General features: G+C 40.5%; 1 protein-coding gene across 2 annotated transcripts; it reads left to right on the forward strand.

The window, feature by feature from the left end:
• Nucleotides 1-26,049, forward strand: KCNG3 (potassium voltage-gated channel modifier subfamily G member 3). 2 transcript variants are annotated; one of them, XM_081068814.1, is made up of 2 exons: nt 1-1,324; nt 24,416-26,049. In XM_081068814.1, exons 1-2 carry the CDS (start codon nt 693-695, stop codon nt 25,059-25,061), a joined length of 1,278 nt encoding a protein of 425 aa, XP_080924940.1. In that variant the 5' UTR covers nt 1-692; the 3' UTR covers nt 25,062-26,049. The 2 variants fall into 2 exon arrangements, with proteins under 2 accessions (XP_080924940.1, XP_080924939.1); XM_081068813.1 differs by having other exon boundaries at nt 72-1,357; nt 24,416-26,043.
• The last annotated feature ends 1,712 nt before the right edge of the window (nt 26,050-27,761 follow it).

The following is a 27,761-nucleotide window of genomic DNA, read 5'->3' on the forward strand; positions in this document are numbered from 1 at the left end:
GTCACGAGGCGGGGAGCCCGAGGTCCAGGGCGAGGCGCCGGGGAATCCCAGCCGGAGCAAACCCGGGAGGTGCGGGCGCGAGTGGGAAGAGGAGGGCGGCGCACGGAGGGAGGTGAGCCGAGCGGCGCCAGGAGCCGAGGAGGCCCCGCCCCTGCCTCTCCTAGCCCGCTCCTCGTCGCCTCCGAACCCGCTCACTTTGCCTGTCGCCTCTGGACGGCGGCGGGGCGGTTGCCAGAGCTGCGGCTGGAGGGAGCGCCGGACACTGGGAGCCATCCCGCACCGGCCTCTCCTCTCGGCGCCCGCGCCCCTCAGGGGGGTCAGCGCCCCCGCCTTGCAAAGGGCACCCAGGCCGCGTTGGGGGCATCCCCCGGGCGCCAGAGGCAGCGGTGCGGAGAGCTTCATTCTTAGCCAGTGGGGCGCGGAGCTGGCGCCGGAGGGGATCCCCGGCCACCTGCAGGTACCGCGGCGCGGAGGAATCGTCTCTCGGAGTGACGCCGGGCTGCGGGGGGAGCTAGAACCGAGGGATCCCCGCGCCAGCGAAGGGCAGGAGCGGAGCCCGAGGCAGAGCCGGCCAGACAGCCCGCGGGCCCCGACGGCGCGCTCCCGGGTCGGCCAACGTCAGGCAGATCGCGCGCGGCGGCCGGGGGGCGGCGGCGGCGCCCTCGGTCTACGCGGCCTCGGGGCGGCCAGCCATGACCTTCGGGCGCAGTGGGGCGGCCTCGGTGGTGCTGAACGTGGGAGGCGCCCGGTACTCGCTGTCCCGGGAGCTGCTGAAGGACTTCCCACTGCGCCGCGTGAGCCGGCTGCACGGCTGCCGCTCGGAGCGCGACGTGCTCGAGGTGTGCGACGACTACGACCGCGAGCGCAACGAGTACTTCTTCGACCGGCACTCGGAGGCCTTCGGCTTCATCCTGCTCTACGTGCGCGGCCACGGCAAGCTGCGCTTCGCGCCGCGGATGTGCGAGCTCTCCTTCTACAACGAGATGATCTACTGGGGCCTGGAGGGCGCGCACCTCGAGTACTGCTGCCAGCGGCGCCTCGACGACCGCATGTCTGACACCTACACCTTCTACTCTGCGGACGAGCCGGGCGCGCAGGGCCGCGACGACGCGCGACCCGGCAGTGCCGACGCGGCCCCTTCCAAGCGCTGGCTGGAGCGCATGCGGCGGACGTTCGAGGAGCCCACGTCCTCCCTGGCCGCGCAGGTCCTGGCCGGCGTGTCGGTGGTGTTCGTGATCGTGTCCATGGTGGTGCTGTGCGCTAGCACGCTGCCTGACTGGCGCGCCGCCGCAGCCGACAACCGCAGCCTGGATGACCGGAGCAGGTACTCGGACGGCCCTGGGAGGGAACCCTCCGGGTAGGACGCGCTGCTTCTTTGCCCGTCGCGTCCGTCCTGTCGCGTCTGTCCGTACCGTCCGTCGGTCCCGTCTATGTCAGCATGCCTCTGGGCGGCCCAGCCACTCTGGGTTTCCAGCCCAGCGAGGCCCCAGGAGCGGCCAGCCAAGGGGACGGGTTGGCCCTCACTCCCCACCCTTGTTTCCCAGGCACAAAGTAGCTCTGGTCCATACAGTAGACGCCTTTCTTGTGGGCGAATCGCCTCGCATGGGGAGGGGCAGATGTAGACGAGCCTCCTTCCCATCGTGGTAGATTTCTTTTGAGCAATTAGCAACTGGTTAATTAGATTTCTGTAAACTTTTTATTGTTCGTATTCAACAATTTAAAATCGACCTAAGAGCTCAATGATTTGAATTATTTGCCAATTTTTTTGGTGGTGGTTGAAAAGATGAAGCCTTGTTATCGTGAATGGGGTCTGCTGCGTATACACTGCTATACAATCTATGCACTTTACATAACAGGTACTTTAATGAATTCTTATATTATAAAAGAGATTGATTTAACGATAAACTCTAAATAACGGATGTCTGTGCCCTTTTCCGTCCTCCTTTCCTGTAAAGTATGGAGTTAACCAAACACCTCTCTCCACCGTTTGGCACCAAAGAGTCACAGTGTGACATTCATAGGGATCTTCAGTATGTGGAGGAAAAAAACTGTTACTGTGGGAGAGGAGAAAAATCGAAACTGCCCTAAATCCAGAAACAGTATTTGAGTAGTTAATATTTTTTTCACTTTACTAGGCTGAATAGAAAATATTTAAATCTTTCCTTAGATCATTCTTACCTTTTAATAGTGATGATATACTTCTGTTTTTAGTACTAGTGAGTTTATTTTGCATGTTTGGTGAGAGGAATAAGCAGAGGAAAGTGGGACTTTCGAGGCAGACAGCCTATTTGGGCACATACGCAAAATTGCATATTTTGTTTTACTTTTGATGCTGTTTTAAGATTCCCCCTTCATTCATTTTTTTAAATTAGGTTGTGCCTGGTAATCTTTTCCTGATAAGCATGTGCAAGTTTCTGATGGTGCTAGGTGACTTGATATTGCTGTGGATTACTTCCACATAATAGTCTTCCTTTGGAGACTAAAGATTTTTAAATAAATCTAAGTAAATGAAATTGTCTAGTACCACAGAGTCCATTACTGGTATGCCATCTTGGCATGAAATCCAAAATACATGCTTTGAAAGGAAATTCATTAGGAAACTCATTTTCTTTAGTGTATTAGGTTCTGAGTTTTCAATTTACAGATAAGAATTACTTATTTGGTACTCCAACAATACAATGAAATTAATTTATACACCTAAATATACAAGTGCCCTTGATTCTTTTAGAGGGGCATAGGAAAATGAGCCATGAATGATTGGCCTTGAAGTGATTCACTAGTAATTGTAGCATGCTAAGATTAGTGTAGGTTCAAAATACTCATACATTAGCAAAGGAAACAGGAGAATTGAGTTGTTAGTGCAAATACTGCGGGGACTTGGCTAAATCAGTATATAAGCAAAAACAATAAACCTGAATAATAATTTTTGGGGGATGGAGGGAATTTGGGGAGAAGGGGGGGCAGTCTGGAGATCATTAATATAAAACATTTGGAAGGAAATGAGAGACATGAATAATAATTTTAGGGAGAGAGAGAAAGAAATGAAAAGGGGAAAAGACAGATGTAAAAGAAGTGAAGGAAGAAGGTAAGAATAATGCTTAATTGTGTATGTGTAGTTTATGTATGTATATAGTTATTCAAGTCAGAGCTGTTTCCTAGATACACAGATATTTCAGGCAAAAGAGTCTTTTTCTTGGCTTAATGGCCCAGTTTTAAGCCTCACTCTGAGGGTAGGTATATGAGAATCTGCAGTCCCAAACAAATAAACTGAAGGATGACAAGATTGATGACAGTGATGTCCATTACAGAGGGAGCCTCCCACAGACCTCCTGGAACCAGAGGGCCCCTAAGCTGGCACTATGAGTATAAACTCGCAGCTTCTGCTTGCTTATAGTTTCTGAAATTAGTCTTTCTGAAACATCATTCTGAACATTTGACCATATTTAGCTTTTAAGATTCTTTCTGCCACGATCTGCCTTTCTTGATTTAGTCCGTTGCGATTTGCAAACATCTTTTGAATATCTGCTGTGTTCAAGGCACTGTTGGTGTTCCAACTATTTTATTGTAACTTTTATTTGTAAAGAAAAGGAGTCAAGTTGGTGATGGAGGAATCGGACACAATTGATCAACAATTGAGTTGTATTGTTCTGGGAAGGCCTTCAACGTGGGGGAGGATGGAAACAAGCCATCTATGGAAGCTTGCAGGGGTTGTACACTGCTCAACACAAGGAGGGGCTATCATTTATATGAACTACAGTGTTTGCAACATATACAACCATGTGTGCCCCATCTGGGAACAAAATAAGGAGAATTTTCCAGGCAAAAGAAACAGCATAGGCACAGGCTTGAAATTTGTATATTATGTTTAGGGGATGTGAGTCCAGTGACAGAGTGAGAGATGGACAGAGAGCAGATATTAGTACACCTGGAATGAGTGGGAGAATCGTTTTATTTTGCAAGGAATGGTTGGCTGTTGGTGGGTTTGAGGTGAGTGGGTTATACATATAAAGGAATGTCGTGAGTGGTATATTGTGAATCGGAGGTGGGGGGATTGGAAACAAGAGGATGAGTTTGGAGATCTTTCCACAGGGAGGAAATGAGAGTTTGGATTGCTTTGAGGTGGTGAGAATGGAGAAGTAATGACAACTTGGGGAAATGTTAGAAAGAATCAAAACAATCCAGGGCATTGGAAAGATACAGGCTCAGGGACTGAGTAAGTAGACTTCCAGGAGCTAAGAGCACTTCTACCACCTGCAAGCTCCATTTTTCCAGGCTGGCCTGCTGACTTGTTCGCAAACTACCTAGATGTCCCTTAGTGTGCATTCCCTTGCCTATGGAAACTGGATCATCCATCAAGCCCAACTCAGATTCTATTTCTCTTTTGAAGCCTTTTCTGATTACCCTAGTAAATGTGATTTTCTTCCTGAATTTCTTGAGGGATTGCTTACTTGTGCTACTTATTTGGCATCTATAATATCCTTCCTAGCATGGTAGTTATTTTTTCATATGAACATGTCCTAGCTTCTAAATTAGATGACTTGAAAAGCCCTAGAAGGCAGCTAAATTCTTATACTATTTATTATGATAGCTTTTAGAAAAAAAATTATTAATCTGGCAAAATAAATATCTACTGTTTATATTACATTTCAGAATACAACCTTCAGGAATATATCTTCTTTTGCAGAGATTGAAGAGCTGTGTGGGGTAAGACTGTGGACTTAAGGTGGTGGAACTCTTAGTTGGGGATGGGATCCTGTGCTAGAATAAGAAAAAAGTCCATTAAATCAAGGAACAATCATTTATCACCTACTTACTGTGTAAAAGGAATAAAGATAAGAATATAATTTCTTACATCTGAAATTTATGTAACTTTACTAACAATTGTCACCCCAATAAACTTGAAAAACAAAACAAAAAACAAAAACAAAAGTATAATTTCTTTTTATTAACTTCTGAAATTTTAGAGTGGCACACAATCTGAACTTTGGAAGAAATCTTGAGAGGTTTTCCAAATCAATTGTCACCCCAATAAACTTTAATTAAAAACAAAACGAAAAACAAAAACAAAAGAATATAATTTATTTTTATTAACTTCTGAAATTTTGGAATGGCACACAATCTGAACTTTGGAAGAACTCTTGAGAGGTTTTCCAAATCAATAATTTGAAAACATTTTGTGTGAATATGATCTTTTAAGTTAATTTGTTTTAGATGGGTAAATATCCTGTAGGTAATAGTTTAAAGTTCAAAAGCTACAAAAGCAAGCCCCAACATTCCCCAACCATTCAGTTTTTTTCCGTAGATGTAACCAAAGTTATAGTTTTCTGTGTCATTTCAGAGACTTTTTGTACATGTACAAGCATATCATATATATTTACAAAAAACAGTGTGATAACGCTATCCTGAAACTTGTTTTCTTAACTAACCAACATGTCATGGAGATTGTTCCGTATGAGTCTGTAAGAGCTCCCAGAAATTACGGGGCATCCATAGAATATTCCATTCTATGGATGCCCCCTAATTTCTGAACATTTACATTGTTTCTTGTCTGTAGAATATGCTTAGTATGCATTATTTTGCTATTATGAAAGTACATCCATAGGATAAATTCCTGAAAGTTAAGTCAAAGGGCACACGCACTTTTAATTTTCATAGATAATTCCAAATTACTCTCCAAAAAGATTATAACAGTTTATACTCCCACCAACAATGTGTGAGAGAGCATGCTGATTCGTAATCTGTGAATTATTCATAAAGTGTTAATTGTACTTTTGATCTTTACCATGCTGAAAGGTAAAAAATGATATCTAGTAGCTTTAATTTATTATTGCCTTATTTGAGGAAAATTGTGCATCTTTACATATATTTAGGAGTCATTTATCTTTCTCTTCGGTGAGCAATTTATACCTTTTGCTCAATTTGTCAATGACTTTCAGTTTGAAGATTTAAAAATATTAAGAAATTAGCCCTTTGTTTATGAAATGGATTAAAATATTTTGTACTCTAATTTAGGACGCCGCCTGAAAGAAAACCACAATTACCTAGAACATAGTGTACTTTTAATATCTCTTTATTGAGAAAAAAATACATAATGATTAAAAACTAACTGTGAATTCTGACCGTGTATCAACCATTTTTTGATTCTTGTGACTGCCAGTCTCTATAGATACAGAGGTACATTAAGACGGTTTCTGTTCTCATGGAGCTGGTGAACTAATGGTGGTAGTAGGAGCAGGGGACAGACGATAACGTCAGCAAATACATAAGAATTTCAAATAGTTCAAGAAAATCAAACAGGGTATAGAGTGCAGCAGGGGTGTTCCTTTGTATAGGATGTGAGAAGGTGATGTGTAAGTTGAGACCTGAATGATGAGACAGACCCAATCTTGGAAGAGGGAGGGAAGAAGGTTCTGGACAGAGGGAATGGTTGATGCAGAGGCGCTGAGGTGGCAGAGCGTGGCTTATCAACCGAACAGAAGAAAGTCCCATGTGGGCTAGCATTTAGTCCAAAAGTGAGAGATGAGCAGCTGAGGTTCGAGGGAGGCAGGGCCTGCGTGCCCTGGGAATGAGTTTGGCTTTTATTCCAAGTGTGACAGTGAAGCCTTTGGAAGGTTTTAAAGCAGAAGAAATATACTGGATGTGTTTTAAAAACACCACTGACTGTTGGGTAAAGAATGGGCTGACGGGGCCATAGTAGAGGTGTCAAGACCTGGCAGATGAGAATGTGGGGCTTCATCTAGGGGAGTAGCCATGGAGATGGTGAGAAGTGATTGGGTTTGGGTAAAAATGTGGATTTTTTTTATGTTACTAATGATGATTCATCTGCCAGTACTAGGCCAGTGTGTGACGCACTATTTATTGAGTGAAGTGGTGCTAGGGCCCACAGACATTTGGATCCCTCTTGTTTTCACTGCCTTGGCCCACATGTAGTGAGCTGGGAATCCAGTTTTTTTGCTGCAGGGTCTGCTCCCCATATGGGGGTATTGTGAGGAGAAGGCTCTGAAAGAGGGATCTCTGAGGGTCAGTGGAAGAGGGATCATGTACCATTTTCCTTTCTGTACAACCCAAACCATCTCATTGAGAGGACTGCCCCTTCTGTTAAACATCTTTGGCGAAGACATTCATTCACAACCTTTCGTAATGAACAATTCTGGTAACTAACCTTAGAATGATGATATGATGTTCTTAATGTTATATCTGATTGATTAGACAAACTAAAGATTTTTCCGGCAGTTTGCCTTCCAGTAACATCTGAGTATCGTTCCAACACTGCCAAGGGGATTAGTGTTCTTTTGGTATTTTTAACATACCGATGTAGTCATCTTTAAAATTACTAACCATTGCTGGCTGTTTCATAAAAAGATGTTCTTTGCTAGTCAAAACTTGGAGAAAAAGGGTGAGGAATGAAATAGTTGTCCCTTTGACTTTTTGGTCCCTTTTACCTCTGAATTTCTGTGCCCTCAGTCAGTCTCAGCAGCAGTTTTCTCTTTTGAGTTATACATCTCGTTTGCGTGCAAAGTCGTGCTGCAGTTTTAATCTGTTCTTTAGAAATTATTTCTAACAGTTGTTTCATATTGGAACTTTGATCTTTAATTTGTATTGCTTTGTGTTGTGGTGGTGAGAGTTCGAGGAGATGGAAAGATGTTTAAATTTCTTGAAGTGTTATTTTAAGCCCAAGTTTAAAAAAATGAAATAATCGCAATGAAACACCAGGTGATGGAAACTTAAAAATCAATTGTATTATTTCTATTGCCTTTTGGGTCAGTATTATATAAATCCAATAGGTTTTTAAGTACTTTAAAAATAAAAGGCAAATCTTTGAAGGTGAAGATGGAAGTCTCAGTGATTTTACTGAGCAGATAAGGTGGATATTTTCAGAAGCCAGTAATTAATAGATCTCTGATAGGACAGAACATAATCCAGAACCTCAGTTAAATTCTGGTCTTTCATAGTGGACTGTTTCTTTTAGTATGTGCATAGGGTTTTTCTACCTGCTGCCAATTTTAGAATCCAGTGGAAACTTTCTTTTGTCAATACCTTTTCTTTAACCAAGTGTTTTTTCCCCCTCCCTTGAAGAAAGTCATCTTTAACATTTTTTAAAAATATATTTTTAAATGAAAACTTTGCTCATTGGAAAAAAGTATAGTTTTAAGTGTTATGAAGTGAAGAGTAAACATGCCCCTTTCTCTTCAATCCTATTACCCAGTTTTTGAGTATTCTTCCAGAAATATTCTATGCTTAGGTCTAAACATAAACACACACACACATATATGCATAGATAATTACATATACACATTGTGTAGATTTAAACAATTTATAAGTGAGATCATTCTATAGTCTTGTTTAGCAATTAGCTTTTTTCAGTTAACATCTTGGCACTCTTTCTATATCAGTGTGTATAAATTATCCTTATTTTAAAAATCTGTGTAGTATTCCATTGTATGGATAGGCCTCAGTTCGTTCAACAAGTATCTGTTCAGTTGATAATATTAATAGATGTAATAGTCAATAATTAATGATTACTTAATATATGGTTGTCACTTGTTAAATTTATACAGATATTTTGTCACCTAAGTCTCCTAACAATCCTGTGAGGCAGTACTGTTATTATCCCCATTTTGTGATTGAGATTTAGATATTAGATATTAGGTTAAATAGTAGGTCCAAACTCATGTAAGTGGGTAAGTGGTGAATGTAAGTGGGTAAGTGGTGACACCGGGCATTTGATTCCCACGTCCCTGCTCTACTCTGCTGTGGAATAGTTAGACTCTAGTTGTTTTTTGTTTTTTTTTAAAGATTTTGTTGGGGAAGGGACACAGGATTTTATTGGGGAGCAGTGTGTACTTCCAGGACTTTTTTTCCAAGTCAAGTTGTCCTTTCAATCTTAGTTGTGGAGGGTGCCGTTCAGCTTCAAGTTGTTGTCCTTTCAGTCTTAGTTGTGGAGGACGCAGCTCAGCTCCAGGTCCAGTTGCCATTTCTAGTTGCAGGGGGCACAGCCCACCATCCCTTGCGGGAGTCGAACTGGCAACCTTGTGGCTGAGAGCATGTCCTCCAACCAACTGAGCCATGCGGGAGCTCAGCGGCAGCTCAGCTCAAGGTGCCGTGTTCAATCTTCATTGCAGGGGCCGCTGCCCACCATCCTTTGTGGGACTGGAGGAGTTGAACCGGCAACCTTGTGGTTGAGAGCCCACTGGCCCATGTGAGAATTGAACCGGCAGCCTTCGGAGTTAGGAGCATGGACTATAATGTCCTGAGCCACTGAGCCAGCCCTAGTTTTTGAAAAATGCAAGCAGGGGTGCAGAGCACAATCTTTATCATATGTCTTTGCAAATTGTTTTGAGTTTATATGTTGGATAAATTCCAAAGTGGAAATAGCTGGGTCAAAGGATTGTGTTTAAAAATTGTTTTTTGCTATTTCTGTCTGATATTGCCAAATTTCTGTCTAAAATATGAACGAAATTCGGCAGTACTCTATTAAAATAGCCATTATAATAATGCAAAAATAATGACTAGAATACTAGTATTACTAATATTTTAATAACAAATATTTGGAATTAACCTCTTTTCAAAAACTGTAACAGCTTTATTGAGGTATGATTCACATATCATAGAACTCACCTTTTAAAGCGCACAATTCAGTGACTTTTTGTGTATTCACGGAGTTGTACAACCATGACCATCCAACTGTTTTAAGCATTATGGTTTGGTGGTATGTTTGAAGGAGTATAAAATGTGTTAGAAAACTGGAGTTCATCAGTGGTTAAGAAAGGGATCCAGGCGTTTTGGCCAAGCAAATGAATCAGACAAAGCATTTGTGTTTGAATTAATCCATTTGCGAACTGATGGGTTCTGTTGGAGTGTTTGAAATAGATACGTATATTTTACATGATTTTCTTAGCCTGCAAATAGCAATGACTCCTCAGCTTTTGCCTGTACTGGCAGAGGGAAGTATGTAATTGAGGCAGTCCTTAGACTTTCTCAGGCAAAAAAATGTCAAAAGGAAAAGGCTATGGTGGAAAGGACTCAGGAAACCACCCTGGGCAGTTAATTCACTGCCCTACTTTGGGCCTGTACGCGCATCTAAATAGGGTATTACACAGAAGGTGAAATGAGAGAATGAAGACCAAGCCTTCAACAGGAAGCTAAACTGTTTTAGCTCTTTATTGTTCCCTGTCTTAGACCTCTTTTCACTTTATCTTTTCTTGAGATTGCTTGTAAGCATGTCGTAACTTCCTTTGAGTGTAGAAGTGCTTTGAGAACAGAAATTCTGTGCTTCACAACATGTATCTGAACACCTTGCACATGGGTAGACACTCAATATATGATTTAGATGAATTATACATGTGAAATAACCATACAACTACAGCAGCATTTTCATTTTTGATAGGAGACTGTGTATTTATAAATTGTCTTCAACCTATGAGCAGGTTATATATTTCAAGAAATCGGTTTGGTTATGGCTCCCCAGTCATTTATCCATTATATTCAACAAACATGTATTGAAAAACTACTAAGTAGCTGGAACTGTTCTAGGTGCTGGGGATATGGCAGTACAAAACAGAGTCCCTGCCCTTAAGAACCATCCATTCTGATACATAAATGTATAACACATGGTGATAAGTGCTATGAAGAAATAAAGCAGGATAAGGGTTTTACCGAGTAAGAATGAGCCATGGTCAGGAAAGCCCTCTCTGATAAGATGATGGACATCTGAGCAAGGACCGGGAAGGATGCAGGAAGTAAGCAGAAAGATATCTGGGTGAGAGAGTTCCAAGCGTAGAGCACAGTAAGTGCAACCCCTTGAGGTGAGTGTGCCCTTGGTCTGCTGGAGGAACAGCAAGAAGCAGAGCAGTAGGGAATTGGTGAAGGTGGGGGAATGTCGATCTTGTACCGCCTTGCAGACGCACCACCTAAAAGGATTTATTTTTGATAGTTGTCTTTTTGAAAAGAGAAAATGGTAAGGACTTTGTATTTGCATGTGGGTTTTAAGCAGAAGACATAATTTGACTTAATTTTAAAAGATCACTCTGGCCCCACTGCAGAGCGGAGGCTCTAGGGGGATAGGGTGGAGCCAGTGAGGTCAGGTGGGACCACCATTTCACCTCGAAGCTCTCAGGGGCTGCCTCAGTCCTAGGTCCAGGCCATGTTGGTTTAGGTTGTGATGACAGGGTTTCTTTTTTCATTTTCCAAGTTTGCCTATGACATCATTCTGTGGAAAGAGTCTCTCCTTGTCCCCCACTCTGTGGCAGGACTGGTGGTGGTCTGGAGAAGGGGGGGAAACTGCAGACAACTCAGACCCATTCCATGTTTTTGTGCAGCTCCTGAGCTATGAATGGTTTTTACATTTTTAAGTGGTGAAAAATAACCAAAAGAAGAATACTGTTTTATGACTCATGAAAATTATCTGACATTCAAATTTTAGTGTCCACAATAGAGTTTTATTGGAGCATAGCCAGGCTCATTCATTTACATATTGTCTGTGGCAGCTCTTCAGCTGAGTTGAACACCGGGAGTGCCAAAAAAATGTATACACATGACTTGTATTCATCTTTTGTTATCGGTATATATTGAGTATTACAATTTTTTTTTAATTTATTGGGGTGACAATTGTTAGTAAAATTACATGGATTTCAGGTGTACAATTCTGTATTACATCATCTATAAATGCCATTGTGTGTTCACCACCCAGAGTCAGTTCTCCTTCCATCACCATATATTTGATCCCCCTTACCCTGATCACCCACCGCCCACCCCCCCTTACCCTCCGGTAACCACTAAACTATTGTCTGTGTCTATGAGTTTTTGTTCCTCATTTGTTTGTCTTGTTCTTTTGTTGTTTTTGGTTTATATACCACATATCAGTGAAATCATAGGGTTCTCTGCTTTTTCTGTCTGACTTATTTCGCTTAGCATTATACTCTCAAGATCCATCCATGTTGTCACAAATGTTTCTATATCATCTTTTCTTACCGCCGAATAGTATTCCATTGTGTATATATACCACTACTTCTTTATCCATTCATCTATCGAAGGACATTTTGGTTGTTTCTGAGTATTACAATTTTAATACAGTTTTTTCCTTTTTTAAAATGTGTATACATTTTTTATGGCCCCCTCTATAGTAGCAACAGAGACTATATGGCCTGCGAAGCTTAAAACATTGACTGTTCGGCCCTTTACAGAATAAGTTTGCCAACCCCTGGTCTACAGTAGCCTGTCACAGGGCCTGGGCCTGCCCAGCTGTGCTTCTTCAGGCACATTCCTTCTCTAAGCCTGAGTTTCCCTATTTGTAAAGTAAGGATATGTTTGGAGAATTGGAGATGGAGGATACGATTGCTGATTCTTGTCTTCTGGACAAGGCACCTGATACCAAATGCTGCCCTTGGATCTCAGTGAGGCCCACCCTGACTCATAGATTGTTCTGTTTACCCAAAGAACTTTCCCTCACCAGAGCTTATTATTCAATCATAGGCGTTCTGGTAGAGTGGGGGCTTTTATTGGTATTTATGGTTGGTGTGGGAAAACAAGTTAGGGACTGTCTGTATTGATTTCAGATTAGATTTAGATTTACCAGTTTACTCTGAATTAGTAAATGTGGGAGGTGGCTGGGGAAAGGATGGATGATCAAAACTGGTATTCACAATATAGGTCCTGTAAAGTCAGGGGCTGCAGTTTTGTAACGTATTAAAAGTTTTATAAGAAATAAAATGGGAAGTACATTCCAACAAAGGAAGTGAGTCATATTTATAAATATACGGAGTAACTCAGTCGGCCTTGAGGCATAACCAAGACAGCCCTAGCCCTGGTCCAGAAGCTTCCTGTGCACTGAGAGGAAGAGCCAGAATCATTGATGATGAAGGAGGTAAGATGGTGCCACTGCAGAAGAGAGCACAGGTGTGGGACAAAGCTAGAGCAGCCTGGGGTGTCATGGAACGGCTTTTGGGGTAGCCTCATTTTAAGTCTACATTGCATTCTCCGAATGTCAGGCACAAGAACATGGTGGAAGTGGCAGTAGCACCATACTGTGTTATAGGAGTTGTATTCTCCACCAACACATACTCACAGTTAAAACAAAAAGGTTCACCTGAGAATGCCCTTGACAAAGCAGTCAGAATTATGAATTTTTATCACACCTTGATCCTTAAGTATATATTTTAAAATATTCTATGTAGTGAAATGGGTAATTGCAGAAAGCGCTCTGCTGCACCCTGAAACTTTACTGGCTGCCTGGAGGGAAAGCACTGGTGCAATTGGATGAGTTGCAAGCTGAACTAGTGGCTTTTTTCACGAAACACCATTTTTATTTGAAAGAAGAATGATAAACTGTGGTTATTCAGACTTGACATAGCAGACATTGTCTCATAAATGAATTAGGTGAGTCTGTCACTTCAAGGAAAACACGGACAGTATTTGTTGCCAGTGATAAAATTAGAGCTTTCAAGTAACAGTTAGACATTCAGAAAACTTGAATCTGCCAGTGCATGCTTGCCAGCTTCCCAATACTTACCAACTTTTCTGATGAGACTGGTGGTGATATTAATAAATGTGATTTGTAAAATATCATACAATGAAATGTGTTAACATTAGAAGATCTGCACCGGTACATCCTAACTGAATAATGCCTGATGTTACAAAACTATGGGTGGGCAAAAAGATCCACTCTAAGTGTCAGAGGGACCAGTGGGTTTTAATGTAACCAACTACCAAAAGTTCAGTGATACGATTTCGGTTTCCACATTGCAGCTCACCTTCAAGAAACTACCACTTTTTGAGTTTTGGTGTAATATCAAAGAAGTACATCCACATTTATCAGAAAAAACGTATTAGAGTACTCTTCCCTTACCTATTTTGTGAGGCTAAATTCTCTTCATGTACTTTAAAACAATAACACAACACATTTTATGTGGAAAAAGAATAATTCAGCTGTCCTACCAGACATTCATGAAATTTGCAGAAAGGTGAAAGAATGTCAGTTTGCTCGCTCTTTTTTTTTTGTGGAAAATATGCTTATTTTTCATAAAAATACGTCATTTATATGTAATAGATTTTTTGGTAGGTCCAAACTCATGTAAGTGGGTAAGTGGTGACGCCTGGCATTTGATTCCCACATCCCTGCTCTACTCTGCTGTGGAATAGTTAGATTCTAGTTTTTTGTGTGTTTTTTTTTAAAGATTTTGTTGGGGAAGGGGAACAGGATTTTATTGGGGAACAGTGTGTACTGCCACGCCTTTTTTTCCAAGTCAAGTTGTTGTCCTTTCAATCTTAGTTGTGGAGGGCGCAGCTCAGCTCCGGGTCCAGTTGCCATTTCTAGTTGCAGGGGGCACAGCCCACCATCCCTTGCGGGAGTTGAACTGGCAACCTTGTGGCTGAGAGGACGTCCTCCAACCAACTGAGCCATGCGGGAGCTCAGCGGCAGACCCAGGACCCCACCTAGACCACTGACTGAGCCTGGAGCTTGTTTCCTCGTCTATAAAATAGGGATAATACAACAGTAATGATAAACTTGTGGGACCTGAAAAGTAGTAATACTATATACTTAAAAGTTATTTTAAAAAATCACATAGTAAATACTTGACTACCTTCTAATTGTGGAAAAAAAAATCAACCACAGATGCTTATAGTAAAAAAAAAAAAAGGATTCCTACGTCTATAATCCTCTACCTGCCAGTCTCCCTCTTTCTTCTGGGATAACCACTGAACAGTTTGATAACTTGGCGTCTTTTCTGGGTACGTGTGTACCTATAAATGGGACATGGTATATATATTTAAAGTGCCAGCCTCATAGCAGTCATTTCAATAAATGGTACCCATGATTAGCATCAAACTTCAGGCTCCAATTTACCTTTCCATCTTTATCACCTGCTACCTCCCGTAGGTTTTCCTTTTTTTTTTTCTGACTTTTTATAATCATATATATATATATATATATATATATATACACACACACATATATATATATGTATATTTTTAAAGAGTTTATTGGGGAAGGGGAACAGGACTTTATTGGGGAACAGTGTGTACTTCCAGGACTTTTTTCTAAGTCAAGTTGTTGTCCTTTCAATCTTAGTTGTGGAGGGTGCTGTTCATCTTCAAGTTGTTTTCCTTTCAGCCTTAGTTGTGCGCAGCTCAGCTCCAGGTCCAGTTGCCATTGCTTGTTGCAGGGGGCGCAGCCCACCATCCCTTGCGGGAGTCAAACTGGCAACCTTGTGGTAGAGAGGATGCGCTCCAACCAACTGAGCCATCCGCGAGGCAGCTCAGCTCAAGGTGCTGTGTTCAATCTTAGTTGCAGGGGGCGGAGCCCACCATCCCTTGCGGGACTTGTGGAGTTGAGCCAGCAACGTTGTGGGAATCGAACCGGCAGCCTTCAGGAGTTAGGAGCATGGAGCTCCAACCGCCTGAGCCACCGGGCTGGCCCCCTTTTTTTACTTTTTAAATGTAATTGCTTTCACTTCTCCAAATTTCCCCAGCACTTTCCTGCCTTTGCTTTTGCTGGTCTTTCCATGATAATTAAATTGCCGCTTTCTCAAAGAAGCTTTCCATCATCCCCCGATGAAGGAAAACTTATCTTCTTCTGAATTTAATGTACGTTGATTACAACATTTGTCACTGTCTACATTTTACATTTGAGTTTATGTGGATAGGGATGTGGTAGAAGAGGGGATATCTTTCACTAAGTTGTGAACTTTTAAAAGCTAAGTTGTAAATTTTTTATTTTGAAATAACTGTACTCATAAAAAGTTGCATAAAGAATATAGTGAGTTCCAGTGTACCCTTCTTCCAGCTTCCCCCAAAGATAACATCTTCCATAACTATAGTTAAGTTCTATTTTTCATTCATCTGTCTAGATCTCCTGGTTGCTCTGTAGAGCCTGGCATGCAGTAGGTCCTCATTGCTTGATGAATGAATTAATGTTCTCTGTGAGCTTAGGTCCACATCCAAATTAGTAGATTGTCATCACATCCTTACTCTAGTATTGGCTAGAACTGACCAGTCTCATGAGACCCAGACTGAAGCCAGGGACATTTCTTGCCTCCGTTTGTGAACACTTGGTTGACCCATTGGGCAGGAAGGATGAGAAAGCGTTCTGGAATACATGCCCACATCCCTGAGATTTCAAAATAATACTTGAACAGGGAAGTGGAATTGGCTGTAGGCTGATGCTTGATGGACCTGGGGACTTGCAGGTTTGTGATACCATTCTGTCTTCTTTGGTATGTTGAATGGTCTTAATTCTCCATCTCAGCAGTTAAAAAAAAATACTGCCACATTGACAAAACATCATAACCACTTCTTTTTTAGGTTTTAGAATCCATCTCTACTCATCTCTACTCAGTCACATTAGCAGGGCAGATACCCGAAATATCTGTGAGGTATTCCTGTACTTTAGTATTAAGTGTATTTCTACCCGAAATGCACTTAATTCATGTGTATGGGGTGAAAATGGAATATGCCAGAAGGAATCAAAGAAGGTAAGGATTGTTTGTAGTAATTGCTTGTGAGTTTTCAGGGAAACACACTCTGATCTTTTTTGGAGATTGATATGCAATGAGTAGCTCCCCTGTCTTAGCAGAGCAAATGTTGTGGTCCTTCGATGTGTAAGTCAAGAACTTGGTTCTTTCTTTGTAAAGGGTCACTGCTCTCTGTTTATCAGTAAAGAAAGTATATGAATCTGGTGCCTTTGTTGCCAAAACAGAGGCCAGAGGAATAACAGGAGAAACTGCTATGCAATTAGGAAATAGAGTCCCAGTTTACTCAGACAAGGGAGAAAGCTGCATGTTTCTGTCTGCTATGGGGAAGGTGAAAAAAAGCAAGGGCAGCCCAGTGGAGGTGGTTATAGGGAGAAGACACCCTGCAGAGTAATGGCAGCCCCTTAAAAACTCTGAGGGGGAGTCCAGTCCTCTGGAGCCAATCCCCAATGGTAGAAGAGTGGTATTTCCTATTCCTCAGTATTCTTGTTCTGCTATGTATTCTAAGGAAATGGCCATCCAAATAGGGGCAAAACTTAAAATAACAAGTATATATATGTTGATTACAGCTACAAGGAGATACATAAATCCCAGCCAGGATTCAATGTATTACATAATCAATGAGTACATATTATTAATTTGCCATTTATTAACTGTGTGGCATGAACAGGCCACTTCTATTTGCTTCATTTTCCTCATGTAAAAGTGGGAAAAGTAACAAAACCTATTGCAACAGTTGTGAGAATTGAATTATGTACATTTGTAGAAAGATGCGTGGTACTTGATTAAGTGCTTAATGTGTATTTTTATTTTCATTATTAATCTGGATTGGAAGATAAAAAGATATGAATGGTGTGTATTTATGTTTCGGTGAGGTAATTAAAGTGCAGAAGAAAAAAATCAAGTTAAATACTCCTTTTTTTCTTTTTCTTTTTTGCTTTTCTCCCTCCATTTAACTTAATTGTGGAGAAAACTCTTGCAAGAACATGAAAGAGACTGTAGGTAATGTGGTAGACATTGGTATGCAGTTTGTTGAGAATTTTTATCACACCGTGTATTATTACACTGTACGTGCCTATTAGAAATGTGTTTGGAAATGCCTTGTGCGTTTAAGTCTGAAAGCTTGGGGTTGAAGGGTGTAACTTTCCCTGTGGTTATACTCCTGGAGTTGTGCTGGTTGATTCAAGCTGTTCACAACTCCATCGTGGCGATTACTCTTCTAGTTGGGAATGCTTTTTACTTTTTCTTAAAATATGTTTTAAATTGGAAAAATAATATGTGACATGGCAAAGCATTTAACAGTACAAAAGGGAATAAAGTAAGTGATTTTTCCATCCTGCATCAGGCTCCCAGGCTCCCTCCATAGAGGCCACAACTGGTGTTAACAGTTTCTTGAGTGTCCTGGCACACATGTGTGCATGCACACCACACACAGGCACACAATTATAGCATAATATATGTACTGTTCTGCACCTGTACGTCTTGAAGAATGTTCCACATTAAAGCACGTAACTCACCTCATCCCTTTTTATGCCTGTGTAGTAGAAGGTAGAGTCATAAAATTGCCAGTATCGATTGCATGTGATTCAACCTAATAACTTTGGCAAATACAATTTATATAATAAATCTCCTATAGATAGATGTTTACATATTTTTTTTTTGTCCTTGGGTATTACAAACAGCGGACCTCATTGTACACGTTCTTGTGTACATGTGCGGGTGTGGGTGGAGGGTAACTTTCTAGAGTGGATGGCAGTGTTAACCTTGATAGGTCCTGCCAATTTCCCGTTTAAGTGGTTTTGCCAATGTATGCTGCAACCAGCAGTGGATGAGAATATAGGCAGAATTCTTGAGAGAAAAAAGAACGAAAAGATGGGGCCTTCATGCTCTTTGTATTCAGGAAGGCACTGAACTGACCACCTTTTGAGTGTTGAAGGGAGGGCTGTGAGCCCAGAGATGGTTTATAATGATAATTATAGCCAAATTTTATTTAGCAGCTACCATGTCATATTATTTCATTTAATTCTTACGACAACTTGAGAGGTAGGTTCTATTATTATCACCATTTAACCAAGTGAGGAAAATTCAGGAAGAGAGACTAAATAGCTCATCCAAAGTTCCACTGTCCCTGGTAACCTCTGTTCTACTTTCTATGTCTATGAATTTGACTACGTTAGACACCTTATGTAAATTGAATCATGAAGTATGTTTTGTGTGTGTATGTGACTGGCTTCTTTCACTTAACATAAAGTCCTCAAGGTTCATTCATCTCGTAGCACGTGACAGATTTGTTTCCTTCGTAAGGCAGAATAATATTCCATTCTATGTACATAACACATTTTGTTTTTTCATTCATCTTCTGATGGACATTTGGGTTGCTCCCATCTTGTGGCTGTTGTGAATAAAGCTGCCGTGAACATGGTTTTGTGCAAATCTCTCTTCAAGACCCTGCTTTCAGTTCTTTTGAGTATATACCCAGAAGTGGGATTGCTGGATCATATGGTCCTTCTGTTTTTACTCTTTTAGGAAACTTCCATACTGTTTTTTATAGTGGCTGCACCGTGTTATTTGTAATCCCATCAGCAGTGCACAAAGGGTCCAATTTCACCACATTCTCACCAACATTTGTTATTTTCAGTTTTTTGTTCTTTTGTGTGTTTGATTTACATTTCTCAGGTGATTGATGATGTTGGACATCTTTTCATTTGCTTGTTGGCTGTGTGTATAACATCTTTGAGAAATGCCTGTCAAGTCCTCTGGTCATTTGATTTTTTGTTGTTGAGTGTAGGAGTTCTTCATATAGCCTGCATATTAACCCTTCACCAGATATGAGATTTGCATATAGCTCCCCCCACTCTGTAGGTTGCTGTTTCAACTCTGTTGATTGTGTCCTTTGATGCAAAAAAAGTTTTTAAGTTTGATGTAGTCCCATTTGTCCATTTTGTTGTCTGTGCTTTTGGGGCCATGTCCAAGAAATCATTGCCAAATCCAATGTCATGAAGCATTTTCCTTATATTTTCTTCTAGGAGTTTTGTAGTTTCAAGGCTTACATTTAGGTCTTTAATCCATTTTGAGTTCATTCTTGTATGTGGTATAACTGAATTCTGCACCATTTTTGATGGTAGTCTTCATTTGTCTCATAAAGGTCCCAAAAGAACCAAAAGGTTTCTTGTGGTTGTGGAGTGGCCATCCCAGTCTTTGAGTTCTAGCAAAATCACTTATATTGAACTAAACAAACATCTGTTGATCACTTGCTAAGTGTCTGATGGGTTTGGGAAGTGAGGGCAGGGGATACGAAGATGAATAAGGAAGGGAACTCTCTGGAGTGATATGAATGCTCAATATCTTGATTGGAGTTTGGATTTTAGAGGTTATGCATTTGTCAAAACTCAGAGAACGTACACTTAAGATTTGTCCATTTCATTACATGTGAGGTTTACATCAAAAGAAAAAAAATGGAACTGATATTCAACTCTAGTTAATTTTAATATACTCTGAAGTTTTTAGAGGAAAGTACACTGATGTCTGCAACTTACTTTAAAATGCATCAAAAAAATTAGGTTCACAGATGGAGAGAGAGGTGAACAGGTGATAAGAATGTGTATTTAAAATATGAATTAATTTGCTTGATGTTTGAAATTTTATATAATAAAATGTTGATGGAACAAGATGAGAAACTAGCACCAGAGGGAGACTGATCCTTACCTCACACTGTATAGGCAATGGCCTCTTATGTCCTGTCCTAGTCTTTTTGGTGGGGTGGGAGGGTGTGGAGGTAGAATCTGGTCAGCACTAAAAGCATTTACTCCCCTTTTGAGGCTGTTTTTAAACCACTAAGTCATGTGCCTTCTGTCATGAGGGGTCAGCCAGAGTAATTTGAATGACTGATATCATTGTTGAGGTCCTCCAGTACCTAGAGAAAGGAATACATTTTACATTGTAACTTAGTATACAATTATATGTAACTGAAAAAGTTTCATGAAACTATGCTTCACTGTACTCTGATATTTTCTATTTAATTTCTGAAAAAAATGTCACTTTTGATCCATTAATGGGTTAAGAACTGACAGTTTGAAAAATGCTACTCTAACACGTAAACCATGGAGACCAAAAGATTGATCGATTGATCTATCTAGATAGAGATCTAAATCTATCTATCTATCTATCTGTCTATCTATCTATCTATCTATCTATCTATCTATCTATCTATCTATCATTTAACATTAACAGTGAACATTATCATAAAAATCATTAGCATTTTCAAATGTTCCTTAGAGCTTCAAAATCAAATAGATCCAAATTTCATTACATGTAGATCCAAATTTCATTACATGTGCCACTGTAATTTCTTAGTTGTGTGACCTTGGCAGAGGTGTTTAACTTTGCAGCCTCAGTTTTGTCATCTGTAAAATGGAGATAGTAGGGAAAGTACACACTTTATAGAATTCTTGAAAAGGATTGAATGATGTCCGTGACGTGCTTAACACAGTGACCAAATAAAAGGCCTCAATAAGTGGTACATATTTTTATGAGCCATGAATTCACAAACTTCTATATATTTGGGCCTCAAAAGAAATCAGAATGGGCTTCAGAAAAATATGTTGTCCCTCAGTATCTTCTTTAGTTCTTTTTCCCTATTTGTTTTTCATGGAAATAATCTTCATGAGTACCCAATTGTTGGCTATAACGTTCGGTTAAAACAGTGCTCAGTTTTCCAGCAGTTGTTGGTGGTTTTGGCAAGAGTGCCATTTGGAAACACGGGGAATTTTGGCAGGCTTAGTGGTTTTTGCTGTTGGAGACTGCTTTGGCATAATCCTAAGTATGAGAGGCATGTCTGGGGTTTCGCACTGATTCATCCCTTTAGTGCAGAATTCTGGATAAACTGTATCTGACTTGGGGGGTGGGCAGGAAGAGTCCAGAGGGCCTCATTACAGAGGAGCTTACCTCTTTGAAATTCCCCTGCTGAGGGATAATTCTGCACCATTTGGATTTTCTCCTTTTTAATCTGGACAACTTTGGCTGCTGGTGGAAATAAACAGAAACTGTTCCAGTATTTTTGGCACAATTAAAATTTTTACTCTTCTTAATTTAATAAAATCTTAGGATTTTATTGCTGGAGAGCCCTTAGGAGATCCATGCAGCTCTGCCACCTGACAGGTGAGGGTCCTCCTTCAGAGCGGGAGCAGCAGCAGACCTTTGGCGTCAGGTGCAGCGTCTGGCTAGAGAAGAGACGTAGTGCTTTCGCTGGAAAACTGGTACACGTTAACCACAGCCAATCTAAGAAAACTATTACTATTACTGCTGTATGCTCCTGCAATCCCTTTTGAGTGTGTATCTTACTGCTTACTATAATTATTGGTTTATTACCTAGGATAGCAACCCACTTAGAAATCTCAGTGGCTTCATACAACACAGATTTATTTGTTACTCACATATCATGTCCGGTCAGAGTCTGGGTAGGGAACGTCTGTTCTCTACACAGACACTGAGAGACTTGGGCTATCAGGGACATCTTGTAGACATTTAGGACACATACTTTCCAGGTTGCCATAGCAGGGAAGAGAATTAGCCCTCACTCTTCTGTGCTTCTGCCCAGAAGTGACAGTCATTTTGGTCACCGTTCATCTGTCAGAACTGGTCATATGACCCTGTCTGACTGCAAAGGGGATGGAAATATGGAAGAACATATGGAATATTTGATGAGCATTACCAGAGAGGAGTGATACATGCTAATAGATATGTTTAAACTGTATATTGAAAAAAATACAGCTTCTTATTCTGTAGATCTACCAAGCTTCATTACCCTCACGGTTTTCTAAGCCTCCAGGTTCATAGAGGCTATCACGCAGCAGCTTTTACTGATAGTCTGGTGGGGACAGGGAAGCTGCTGCCAGCCCAGGGTCATGGGGTCCATGAGCAGAGCAGCAGATAACACAGTAGAGAAATAGTGGGGGAAGCCGTGACTTCATCTGCTGACTTTATGTGGTTACTGTGTAGTAGGCTGAAAAATACTCACCCTTTCCCTGCAAAGACATCAGGTCCTAATCTCTGGAACCAGTGGATGTTATCATACACGGCAAAAGGTATGGCACACATGCGCTTAATTAAATTAAGGGTTTTGAGATGAAGGGATTATCCTGGATTATCCCAGTGGGCCCTAAATGCTGTCACATTTCTTCGTAAGAAGGAAGCAGAGGGAGATTTGACACAGTGACAGAAGAGGAGGAGGCAGTGGGACCATGGAGGCAGAGATCGGAATGACATGGCTATAAGCCAGGGAATGCCATCCACCACCAGAATCTGGACAAGGCAAGGAGTGGCTGCTGTTCTAGAACCTTCTAAGGGCGTGCGGCCCTCCGAACACTTGATATTGGCCCGTTGGTACTGATTTTGCACTCTGGCCTCTGGAACTTGGAGAAAACAATTTTCTGTTGGTTTGAGCCACCAAGTTTGTGGTAATTCTTTATAACAGCCATTGGAAACGAATATATACTTAGGTTCCCAATTTCTTGGTGGGCAGCCACCCTCATAACCAGTGCCCTGAGGATTGGTAACTGCAGTGAAGACTGGGAAACTGGGAGGCTGAGGAAGGGGGTGAGTGAGAATTTTCTTTATATCCCCCCTTTTTTACCTTTGAAATTTGAACCATATGAATGTACTACCTATTCAAATAATAAATATAATTAATCTTTATAGCCCTGCAACCCTATAGTAGGGGAGCATGGTTAATTTTATGTATTCATTTCCCCGGGTAACATCGAGTACAACTTGTATTCTGTGTAATGCACTTAGAGTAATTCTCTTCAAAATGTTGCCCCACGGGCCTTCCCATTTCACTTACTCCAATTTCTTCTTTCTCCTTTGTACTTCTGATGTTTGGGCGACGCTCAGTGATGGGAAAGAATTATATGGAGAAAAATGAATGATGCTGTAATAATTACAACTTTTGATTTCAATTTTAAAATGTAATTTAATTAAAAATTACCTCAGAATTACCTCTCACTCTGGGTCAAGGCTTTCTGACTGGCGTGCTGAGATTTCATCTTCTCTGCCTTGGGGAGTGTGGGCAAGGGCCAGGATAGCCAGAGCCCCCAGACTGGTGGCTTCTACCTCCAGAATTTAACCCCATGACACCAGTATGCTTTGTAATTGTTATTTGCAATGTGTGTCGTGATGTGGAAAGGTTGGTAAATACCACTCTAGCTAAAACGTGGCCATATATTTTTAAACTGTATGTTGCATACAAATAGCTATGGAACACAAAGTAGTTGGGTCTTTGGGAAAATGGTGGTGATTGTTTTGCTCCAGTGTAGGAGTCCTCAGCCTTTCTTCCACCGTGACACACATGGGGTTGGTGGCATTCTGCTGATGAAGACACTGGCACTTCTGCAAAGCTCCAAAAGCTGGCTCAGCATCAGTGGATCCCACACAAAACCTATAGGAAAAGAAGGCAGAATAACTAACACTGTAGGTAATGATCTTGAGTTCACTCTTACTTACCAAGAAATACATCATTGAAAACTTGGGTATGTCCACTGTCTGGGGACTAAGTCCTCTGACCTATCTCGTAACTGACATCCCAGTTGAGAACCACTGTCCTCACAGAGTAAGTAACATTTCATATTCTGGCTACCTGAATGCAAATTAATTTCAAACCACCAAAAAAGATAATAGATTTTTGAAAAAAGTATTAGTGACAAGCAAAAACAATGTTAATGGTAGTACATACATTATGTAAAGAAGGACTTGATCAAGTTCAGTTTTCATTTGAACTGTAATATTTGTTGTTCCGTTGCGTCCCGGTGATGTTGGTAATGCTATCTGTTCTTTATGTTTTCTGGAATAAGTAACTGCATTAATATGTCAGTGTAGTACTATCTGAAGAACTCTAAGAGCTATTAAAATGCTTAAAAATGAAATGATCAATTCTTCTTTTGTTCTCTTGACAGGATAATTGAAGCTATCTGCATAGGTTGGTTCACTGCAGAGTGCATCGTGAGGTTCATCATCTCCAAAAACAAGTGTGAGTTTGTCAAGAGACCCCTGAACATCATTGATTTATTGGCAATCACGCCGTATTACATCTCCGTGTTAATGACAGTATTTACAGGCGAGAACTCTCAACTCCAGAGGGCTGGAGTCACCTTGAGGGTGCTTAGAATGATGAGGATTTTTTGGGTGATTAAGCTTGCCCGTCACTTCATTGGTCTTCAGACACTTGGTTTGACTCTCAAACGATGTTACCGAGAGATGGTTATGTTACTTGTCTTCATTTGTGTTGCCATGGCAATCTTTAGTGCACTTTCTCAGCTTCTTGAACATGGGTTGGACCTGGAAACATCCAACAAGGACTTCGCCAGCATCCCTGCTGCCTGCTGGTGGGTGATTATCTCTATGACTACAGTTGGCTATGGAGATATGTATCCTATCACAATGCCTGGAAGAATTCTTGGAGGAGTTTGTGTTGTCAGTGGAATTGTTCTATTGGCGTTACCTATCACTTTTATCTACCATAGCTTTGTGCAGTGTTATCATGAGCTTAAGTTTAAATCAGCTAGATACAGTAGGAGCCTCTCTGCTGAGTTCCTAAATTAATGCACTGCAGACCAAGTCTTGTATACACTTTGCTCGATAGAAAGGGTTGATGCTACTTCATATTCATGTATTTCTTGTTCGGCGAGCACTGCAATGGTTCTGTTATTATCTTGGTAGGGTAAAAATTCTCCTTCCCAGCTGAAGGGATAAAACAATTTACTTATTATGGAGTAAATAGGATTGAGACTGCAAAGGAAAATTAATGACTCTTAGAGTAAATTTTAGGATCTTATTTTATTTAGACTTGTCTCTTGTTGCCTTGAACGATTACATGTTTTAAAGTATATTATTTGAACATTTTAAAATGAAAAAGATGTATTTTCCAAATGTTTTCCCATCTTGTGAATTCAGAAGAAGCTTGGAAGTTAGTGTTGTTTTTTGTTGGAGAGCAACATTTTCATTTCTAAATGTTTTATAATCTCTCATATCAATGTCAGAAGTATCCTGGAAACATATGTCACATGCAAGAACTGTTTAACAAATACTTAAAAAATTTGGCTGAATTTAAACTGTGTAATGGAGCTTGATACAAGCAAGAATTGTATTTGGATATGTTTTCTAGTGTATTTCTCAGTTCTCTGATTTATTTTTGATTCTATTAATCACCTTATCATAGAGCTTCATGGAGGCTTGCGTATGTCCTCCCTTTTCCATTTTGGGTTTCTATTATCTCTTTATTGAAATAACTGAGAAAAGCATTTTAGAATGAATAGAGTGTGTATTGTTTAGCATTTTATTAGAGTTCATTTTATTTGAATACATTGCTGTTACTAGGTGACACTTGTCCTAACATTCAGATGTCCAAACGAGATTTCCACATAAAAATGATAATAGAAGTAGTTGGTATTGCAACCCATATTTCTCTTCTCCTCTCCCCAAACCCTACACAAACGGCGTGGTTTAAGTCTTACCAGATGAAAGGATATTTATGAAAGAATATTTAGCCATTTTATACCAAAGTCATACTTAGATGTTGTCACTAGATTATAATAAAAAAAGAAATGAAATATTTCCTTATTTTTGGTTGCTGTGTAGCTAAGCCAATTTTAAGCCTGGTAAAAACAATGAATACATAATTATTTGATCTGATCTTCACCATCCTGAATTATGGCTACACCAAAACTTCTTGCTACAATGGTGAATAATATGCCACATTAATCTTGCTAGATTATTAGAACTAGATAATGTAAAACTGATCATTGTTTAGTGCTAAATTTTAGCAACACGAGTTAAGATTTTTGCTTTGTTAACCAGTTGCCATAAAGAAGTCAGTGTATAAACACCAAAAATTAAAGTCATAGATTCATGAATAATTTAATGTTGGTCACTGTAATTTAGTTGGAGGAGAGAGGTGGAGAGGGGTTGGGACCTTGGTATATTTATCAAATAAGGGGTTACCAGAAGTGTTCATTAAAGGAATATTAGCCGTCATCTAGTTCCAACCTCAACTAGTGCAGGTAAAAAACTAGGGCAAAAGAGGGTACGATTGTGGAGTTGGGGCTAAAAACGGGATCTTTAGAAACCAAGCCCAGCTGCTGATTCTCAACAAACCTCTGGGGTTTGAGAAGCCACACTTCTTCGCCATTGCTGAAGTCATTGTAGCAAACCCGTTCCTTTTCCCTAATTCCTTTACCTGAGTTTATGTGATATTTTGGCCATTAAGAATCTTACCCTATCTTCTCTACAACTGCACACTGGGATGCTGCTTATTAGATACTCAAAATAAATCCTGTTATTTATGGTATATTTATTGTATTTTACTAAATTTCAAATAAATGGCATGGATTTATTTTTTTCTTACCTATTTGGATTAAGGCTTTGTGATTCATGCAAATAATATGCAGATGACAGCATCTTCATATTACTAATTAAACTATCATAGCCATCCATTTTGCTGGCACTGGGACCTCTGCATGGGAATATGTCTTATCTCCCCAAGTAACTTATATCTATCTTGAGGGCTGGGACTCTTTCTTGTACACACCTTCATTTCCCCACAATATCTACGGCAGACTTGGGCACAAACTATTAACTGATTTGGGGGGAGAAACTTCTGTGTGAAGAGGCAAGGAGAAGCAAACTCCTGTATGTGCACATGTGTAGCCAAACATGTCAATACACACACAGACATTGAGGCTGCCCCTCAGTCAACATTGAAGGTGATGCCAGACTTCTCATGAAGGAGCATGTTGTATAAATTCTAATGACAATTCAGCTCCCCACTTACTAAGAATGGTGACGAGACATGATAGGGTAGTTCAGTCATGAGGGAAAAAAAAAATATCACGGATATTGTAGTTTTTTTTAGAACAGAAGCATTTTATTTTAACTTTCCCTGAAAGTTACTGCTTTTTAAAGATCATTTCCTAGGACTTCTTTCTTAGCTGTGCTTTTAGACATTTTTCATAACTCAATCTTCATGGCACAAATTCTTTCATTAGGATCCTATTAATTAGTAGCCACGAGTCAGATATTATCCTCATTAGAATGCCCAGTGAAGAAAGAGGAAGTCCGAATGTTTTGTTCTGATTTGACCACACCTGAGATTTTTACTTCATCTTATGTAGACCTGGTTTTGTGTATCCGTTCACATGGGATTTTTCAGGATTAAAGATGCAAATTGGAGACTACATTTGAAAGTGAACATACTCTAACTCAAGGCCTTACTTATCTTTCTCTTTTATGACGATTTTTATCCTG

This window comes from Rhinolophus hipposideros, assembly GCF_964194185.1.
Source record: "Rhinolophus hipposideros genome assembly, chromosome: 12".
NCBI lineage: Eukaryota > Metazoa > Chordata > Mammalia > Chiroptera > Rhinolophidae > Rhinolophus > Rhinolophus hipposideros.